Source organism: Serinus canaria, chromosome 5, assembly GCF_022539315.1.
Source record: "Serinus canaria isolate serCan28SL12 chromosome 5, serCan2020, whole genome shotgun sequence".
Taxonomy (NCBI): Eukaryota; Metazoa; Chordata; class Aves; order Passeriformes; family Fringillidae; genus Serinus; species Serinus canaria.
In genome coordinates, this window is record NC_066319.1 from 32,307,172 (window position 1) to 32,316,092 (window position 8,921).

Below are 8,921 nucleotides of genomic sequence, written 5' to 3' on the forward strand. Positions count from 1 at the left end.
AATGACAAGAAAAAAATACTAACTTAGAAATCAAAATATTTTAATATTGCCAAAATCAAACCCTCCCACTCTTTTTCATTGAAGAATATAACTCTGAAGTATTTTATACAGTGAACTAATTCTGAAATTGGGACAGAAGGAAATTTGGAAAGCTGAACATTCATGTCAATGTAAACTGCAATAGGTGTTTATTCTTTTCGAGAGGTACAATTTTTTTTTTTTAAATTTTGAGAGCATTTCTTCACTATAAACAGACTACACTAAATAGAAGTCTTTGTAATGTGGCACTTCATTATCACATAATAAGTGATTATCACTCTTATCACATGATAAGATAATGAAAAACATTTCTAGAATTTGGAGACAGACTTGGTTTTTGACTAATTTTTGAAACTTAGATTGTCATGTATACAGATAAATTATAAGATCAAGAAGGTTTAACTTAACAGAACCTCTGAACAGTAAGTTTTATGCCATAATATAAAAATGAATTAATGTGCTACATAATCTTTTAATCCTTATTTTAAAAAGCCAACAAAACAATTTTATCCATATCTAGTTAACTGCAACCTACTCTTAATTGTTTAAAATAATCTAGCATAGACAATAGGATGTCCCAGCTGAAATTTTTTTCATTTAAGAGCAATAGCAATGGAAAGGTCAGTAATTTCTTTCACATCTAACAAATGCTAGAATCACAAAAGAAGGGAAATGCACCTTAAAAAAACTTACTGAAAACCAAAACAGATGTAAATACATGTTTCATAGGCCAACATGGCAGGTCTCTGAACTGGAATCTGCATCAGCACTACTTTTAATATTCTTCAGCAGATTATTTTTTGAAGGGCGCCCAATTACTTTTAAAATCTTTTCATACTAATTCATGGCTTGGAAAAGAACATGTTTCTTGTTTTATATCTGGTTCTAAATGTCTTCATGTGGTTTCTCCTAGCATTCCATACTGTGATTAACATTGGAAAACATATAAAAAACCATGTTTATTATTGATGTATCTATCATGTGCAGAAACAGAACTTTGCATTACAATTTCTCCAAGTGTTTTGAAGCTTTATAACTCTGGGAAAGAAATAATTATTGAAACTCCTCACAATCAGCATAAAATTTTTGTTTTGAACCATCAAAACCATCAAAAAGAAATACTAGCTTTTTAGCCCAGGTATGTTTCACATTGGTCCAGAAACTACAGAGGCAGCATTCTGCACCTCAAAAGATATTCAAACTCCAGCCTGGATTAAAAAATAATTCAGTAACTGCTTGAAGCCAGCCCACAGCAGTTTTGACAGTTACATTTATAAATCCTCAGGTCTGAAAATTATGTGGAAACAGCCCTAATAAGTAGTTTGTCAACAGATACCCCATTAATTTAGATTTTCAACAAAACTGCAGCTTCATCTTTACCATAATGTCACACTCAATCAGAACCATTTAACACATCAGTGTTCTTATACTAGCCCTCCTCTGCTGATGCATGAATGAGCTACAATGGCAAATTTAAGATTACAGCAGAAAACACTGATCAGATTTCATGATTTATATCCACTGGTGGGAACCAAAGGAGGATAAAGCTCAATATCTCCCCATATATCTAAAAGCTTTTCTAACATATTCATGGTAAAGGTACAAAAATAAAAATCCTATACAGAACTTAGAAGCTCCTGGCATTTCAGTATGGCATGTGAAGCTGTGAGTCTGTTTTGAGAAAATGCTTCTATTGATCACTTTAATCTCAGGCCAAGTGAAAAAGACTGGAGAGCTGTGTTTTTGCTGAAGAGAGGACATGGTATATGAAGCACTTCTTATGAAGAGTGGATTACTAAAATATAACCCCCATTAGTGTGTATAAGTACTCAGTCAATTCCAGGGTGACCCTGAAGGTGTTACTTCTGATCTGTAGGCTTTGAAAGCCAACTGCTCTAGAAATAGACAAATTCTCTCCAGAACCTAAAAAGCTTCTTCATGCTCCAAGACTATACTAAGGCACATGATATTCCCATTGTCCTTTGTACTTTCCTCTCCTGTACTAGATTCTCTGTTGCTCAGGTGAACACTCTGATACAAACCCCCCCTCTTGAAGCAGTACAGGAATAGTACTAATATGGGAACTGAAAAATTTCTGTTTCTTTGAAACATGTTAAAAAGTAATGGAATTACAAGCCATAAGCCATGTAAATCATGAGCCTTCTTCAAAACAGGAATGAAATATTACACAACAAAGCCTGAATTTTTAGACCTATGGGAAATACTGGCATCTCTTCTGTTTTTATGGTGTTTTCTTCAAGCAGTTTTGGAACTAGTATTTTGGAAAGGAAAGGTTGCATTGCAAGGGACTTGGTAGGGGTCATCTTGCAGATACTTGGGAAAGTTTTTTTTTAAGAATATCCCAAACACATCTAAAACCTGAAATACATACACAGACATAATAAGTACAAATCTTAACATATCTTAAATCACGAAAAAACAATACTTCACTATATATAAAATGTGAACAACCAATTAAGCTCTCTCCTTTCTATCTTCATATTCTAACAAGTTAATGCTTTTTAGATGTTTTAATTTGATGGCACAAATTTCTTGGAGCTAATTTCTAAAGAAAAAATTGATGTTTATCCAAATTCGCGAAACAGTAAAATTTAAATGTGATTTTTACACTGCTTAAGCTTACACAAGCTGAATAAAATGATAATTCATTGGGTTGAGGATCCCTTAGTGAGTCATCCAGTCCTTTCCCTTGTATTGAGAGGGAATTGATTTCATTACCAGCTTTGATAGATCAGTGTCAAATCCAGCCTTGAATTTTTCATTGAAGGTGATTCCACAACCTTTCCTGGCAGTTTGTGTTACACTTATTGTTCTTAGAACTGTTTGGTATTTTATCTTGTTTTTTTTAACCATCATCTCTGCAATTACAGCTTAAGCCTATTACCTGTATCTATGCTCTGACAGTCAAATAAGAAAATCTGCCTCTTCTTATTTTCATAGTGTCATTTGCAAGCTTGTATGTGATAGTTAATCCTGTCCTTTTCTCACTTTTGTCTAAAATAAAAAAGTACACTAATTCTGTTCCTCAATCATATGGAAAAATCTCTTAAAAAGCTTAATAATGCCATCTAACTTCTTAAATTTGTTTAAGGTTTCCAAAATCTCAACCTGATATAGCTTCAGGAGAGATCATAGCTCCAGGTAAACCCAGCAAAATTCACACAAATTTAGTACAATGCTCAACCATTAACAGAAGAGAGCATTTCACTTCACTGTCATCTCATCACATAAGCAATCCAAGATTTAAGAGGTCACTGTTTGTGATCACATTTACAGACTGGATACTTTGAACATTAATCTTAGTTTCAATGGCACCCATGTAAAAGAAACATACTGCAGGCTAAAAGAAAAAAATGAAAAGTAACTTGCTAACTAATTAATCCTTAAAATAACTTTAGAAATTGGGAGTGTAAAAAAGAGTAATTGCATTAATTGGGAAGCAGGGGGCAAAAATTCAGCAGAAACTGCACAGCAAGGTAAATGAGTGAATCTTCTAGCAGTTCTTTAATACATAAAGCATTCTGAAGCTAATATTTCATATGCTTCTTCTTAAATCTCATAAGGCCTGGATTATGGCTAATATCTCATGACACCAAAAGTAATACTGCAGCAGATATTAAAGCATTTTTTTCAACTACTTATTCTATAAAATATTAATTGCAAGCCTGTGCATGTGCTGTATATATAGGGTATTAGGTAACTGAGTTCCTGCTCAGTTCTAAATCAATAAAAGATAACACATATAGCATCAGTCATATTTTACTCTTCCTTTCCTACCTAATAAAAGGAGCATTTGGGCTGAATTTTGTCCCAGGTAAGCAATTACCAACATCTCTGAAGTTAAGACCTCACTGGATAGTCTCTACTACAGATTCTTACCTATGAAAGAGAGATTTTTTTCCAAAAGCATTTCTCGCAGCAAGACTTCGTGCTCGTGCCCAATAGCGCTGATAGCTTTAGGTTAAGAAATGGAAGATTATTTTGGAAAAGAAGCAACTCCATAGGAACATCAAAAGTAGAATTTATTTGCCTTCATCTGCATTTCAGAAGTGCCAAGTGATAGGAACTCTAAGTTTTGAAAATCCTTATAGTGATTTTTAGAAGCATACGCAACTTTGCAAAAATCAGATTATTGTACCAATAGCACACACTTTATAGAATTAAGACCCATTTGACCATATTTATTCAGTACATTTAAGGGCAGTATTTCCATTTTTTCTTTATTGTTTATTCTTCTAAATATAAAAGAAAGTGTGATCCTAAAACCTGCAGTAAAATACCTTTAAAGTTGTACTTTACTGACAAGTAACCAATTCTCTAATCCAGCAAAGGATGAAACAAACTGGTTTTCTTTCTTTATATTTTGAAATTGATAGGTACTACCTTCATCTGAAACATCTTCCTTTAAAAAAAAAATCCTTTTAATTGATTTTTCAGAAGCATGAATTAATGTCAGTGACAAATGAAATCATACTTTATAGTGAAGTCCTTTTCACTTCACTGCCAGCCTGTTGATCCAATGTGCTATTCCTTGGAATATGCAAAAAAAAATCACCATATTAAATATTTTTAATATATCCTCTTGGAGGTCAAAGTTCTACCCTGGAAGCTTTTAAGAAGAATCCTATGGAACGATACAATAAAAGACCTTGTGTTAAAAGCAGTTAAGCTCCAAATTCTGTTTAAAATCACATCTTAAAACTTAAACTACAGATCATCCTACTATTACAGTTAAGTAATTAGCTCATGTGAAGCTTACCCTTAGCTTACCCTTCTTACTGAACAGCAAAAAATAATTCTATGGGATCACTTCATATGTATATACATCTTATATAAATTGAAACGATGTATCATGTAAAATCTACTAGCAATTTCAGAACAAAAGGGACAAATGTAGAATGGCAAAAAGGTAAGAATAATACTGCAAACAGAATTTACAATGCACCATAAGCAAAAACACTTAGTCTATAATAATACCTGTTATTGATGTATGGCAATGACCATGGGGCAAAACTTGTAAATAACATCACAAGCCATTTTCTACTCATGCAATCTAGCAGCCTAGTTTCCCGTAAGCATCTGAACTATTACTGAAAAATAGCCTCTTGGCATTTACAAAGAGGTTGACTTCATACTTTGGTCCATGCATATACAATTAGATAGTTATATTTAAAATCAATATGCAATCCTTCAGAAGACATTATGCTTTTAAAACCTTAACTTTAAATTGATTTTTAACTATTTTATGCACCTCAAAATTAACATCTAATTCAGCAACATACTTAGAGTAATGCACTCACACAGCTTAGTATTAAACTTTTTTGTACCAAAATGGAATTGAAAAACTCATTATTCTCATTGATGTCACTGCATATTCAACAACTGATTTGAGCCAAATATGAGTAGGATATAAAAATATTTTCTAGACTGCAGGCAAATAAGTCTTAAAAATGGTTCATAATTCTACATATGTGTCTTTTTTATTTTTAAACTTGGCATTTTGGTAACACTACAGCCAGATTGCTCATCCACAAAGTATTAATCTGAAAATTCTGGATATGAAAACCAGTGATCAATAATCCTTTAAAATGTGTGGCTTATTAGATTAATCCACTTTCAGAGCAATTTGTTTAATTGTGAAGATAATCTCAATGAATATTTAAAATTACAATTAAAAGCACAAAATACAAAGACAATTAGAACTCTGTCCTGCTGCTGTTAAAATTAATGGGGGTAGAGCTGAGGCTGTAGTAGACACAAGTGTTTCTAGCAGAAAGTAAGTATTTTTAAGGAGTGACAATCATGTGAATCACAACTACATAAAGTACTGTTTTCATTAATAACTAAACATGACTGCAGCTTTCCTATCTTGCACCTGTACAGTGAAACCAAGATTTTCCCCCAAACTGCATGCAGAGATTTATGCAAGGATTCTCTAGGACTTGGGAAAGAGCTGCCTTACTAGCCTGCTCAGTGATAGCAGGCCATGATTTTGAAAGTTTCCCATTGACCACAGATTGAAACAGAAGAGCTGCTTCTGCAGGATTTTATTAAAATAGATTTGGGTTCTTAGTGATCACTCCTACCAAATTATAATCTTAGTCTGGAACACAGTGCCACATGGAGTTCCCTCAGTGTACACAGCGTATGGCTCTCTAATTAACTACTTCAACACTACAAAAAAAAAATCCCTGAAAATTCAGGATATATAAGTTTTTTTACTACAGCTAAATCTCATTTAAGAAGAAGAGAACATAAAAGAACTATATTGGATAGGGGTTTAAAAATACTAATCAGTCAATCACTTCAGTTAAAACTCACATTCATAACAAAGTAAAGCCATAATGTTGAACACTATGTATGAAACTTATTAATTTCATCACAGAATAACTGAGTTTGGAAGGTTTCTCCAAGAGATCATCTAGTCCAACTCCACCACTCAAAGCATGGTCACTTAGTCTTAAGCAAAAACCAGATACGCATTTCAAGTAATCAAAAGCACAGACGTTCAATCAGGCATACATATGGATGTGTAACCAGCAAACTGACATCTTCCCATGGTCCATCTGATTTTTGTTAGCTAAGAAAAAGCTCCACAGTGACCCTCCAGCTGACTGAATGTAAAAGAGAGGAGTATGAAATGTGTTTTGTGAAGCAGAACTTTATGTCAGGTTAAAGCTAGACACATCTCTTCCACACAGTCTAAGCTCATCAATTGAGCACCTAAAATTTTATGGGAAAGGATACTGTTTGATGCAGTCCACCAGTGGTCCATAACAACAGTCATTCACAGTACACTGCAGACAAATAAGAGAAGTAGTATACTGATGGGCAACTACAAAACCATTATAGTTAAAGAGTATCTTAAAAACAGTAATTACTTTTCTTCAAAAAGGCTATCAGATGCTGTTCAGATTTAATCACAGAAAACAAAAACTGCATGCTTTTATTCACTATAAAAGCAAGCTATTAAAAAGTGAAATGCTCCTCTCACAAATATTGCACTGCCATTTATAGTGCACTCTGACCTCACTGATAGTTTATGATGACAGTAATTAAATGAGGTTTAAAATCTTTTACTCTGCTAGGCAGATAACAGAATTGCCACAGGAAAAAAAACCCAAACCAAACAAAACAAGTGTGATTAATACCTGATAGACTTGATTTGCTAGCACTCCATCTGGAATCTGAGAAGGGTCCCGTAGCATGCTATTTATAAGAGTTTTGGAGGCTAGAGAAATAAAAAAATAAAAAAAAATACAAAAAACCTGTTAGCTTGGTTACACTTTATTAATAAAAACATTGATGATATTAATAATTTTGAAAGTTATCCACCCAGCAAATAGAAACGTAAAAATTCATAAATACTTACCCTTTCTGACACAATTATCACTAAAGTCTTGAAACACGAAAGGATTTTATCAGCCCAAGGTGAAAACAGGCCCTTATTTACTTAGTTCTACTGGACAGTTTGTGCTTCAGAAGCACATAGAGCTTCTAAGGAAACTGCTTGGTAGACAGTAAGTGTAATTCAAAATAACCTTCATATCCTATTAGAAGATTCTAAACAGCCTTTAAGAAACTTTTAAAAGACTTCCTGATTCCAATTTATTAGTTTTCAAATTCAAGTATTTACTTACTCAGTGTTGACACATTTTTCTAAGTGCACTTAAGTGTGGGGAAAAGGCTTTCTCTGCTTTTTTGAAATGTACAAATGTAAGTCAAAAGAAATAAGAAGCTAATTTTAGCACCTATCATTTTTTTACTTACGGATATTGATACTACAATGAAAAAAGAACGTAAAACAGGAGACACCTTTAGTTAATTTTCAAACATAGTGTGCCTCGGCATTGTTTCCTCTCCATGTGCTTAGACTGGGTAGTTGCAAATACCAGTTAATTACTAATAGCAGTGGAAAGACTTTATTCTAGAAAAATACCTTCTAAAAACATCAAATATTTTAAAATTTCTCAGAGAAAAGGCAACACTGCATATGCTGCCTCTGTCCTGGGAACAACCTCTGAAGGAGCTCAGCTGGTGGTGTATTTACATCATTGAATCCTTATGTGTAGATCAGGTTTGAGACCAGCAAGGTTCCCCATTTTGCCAAAGATTTCCTGCATGACTTCTGAGTAATTCCTTTAACCTGTGCGTGCTTCAATCCTGTAAACAAAATGAAAAACTACTCTTTTCCTGTTCTTCATCTGTTCTGCCTCAACTCAGAGCCAAAGCTTTGTCATGGTCTTCAGTAACTGAATCAAAAGACTCAGGTGACACTGTGAAAGGACTGACAGAGCCTGTGACACGAAGGGATCTGCCATATAAGCAGCAATGCTGTTGTCAATGGATATGTGTAAGCACTTCCATGAAAGTAAAGGAGATTGGCATTGTAATCTACTCCCCAAGTTACCCCTTAATAGCATCACAACCAGGTGAACGTAGCATTTGCAAGAAAATAATTTATTTAGGAAACTATACCACATGAGGCAAAGGAATACAAGCCCCTGAATGAGTTTAAAGGCTCTGAAAGATCTATAAAGAGCTATCATCACGGACAGGGGCAAATGTTTGTGCAAATATTTTTAACAACAAGGATTTCCACTAAGCAAAAACACATCCAAAAGCAACACACCATATTGCATCTATGTATCTTATACTAATATGTAAGTTGTTATAAGTTATAAATTTTATAAGTAAATACTAAGAATAAATAGGCATTTTACCTCAGCCTTTGTACGCTGTTAAAAATAGATGTTTTACTTAGCATAAAAACTTTGAAAATGTGAAACAAAATGTGGTGTGCATATTTACATTACTAACACTAAAAATTAAAACAATAACCATTTTTCACTTGGTAGGAA

General features: G+C 33.5%; 1 protein-coding gene across 2 annotated transcripts in view; it reads right to left on the reverse strand.

Annotated features, from left to right (window-relative positions):
- CDIN1 (CDAN1 interacting nuclease 1) overlaps window positions 1-8,921 on the reverse strand; it is a 122,402-nt gene that overhangs the window by 63,892 nt on the left and 49,589 nt on the right. For both annotated transcript variants that reach the window (XM_009101951.4, XM_050975623.1), the window contains 3 exons: window positions 7,212-7,291; window positions 6,808-6,857; window positions 3,940-4,007 (listed from right to left, as the gene is read on the reverse strand). In XM_009101951.4, coding sequence (XP_009100199.3) covers window positions 3,940-4,007; window positions 6,808-6,857; window positions 7,212-7,291 — 198 coding nt within the window. The remainder of the gene's footprint in view (window positions 1-3,939; window positions 4,008-6,807; window positions 6,858-7,211; window positions 7,292-8,921) is intronic.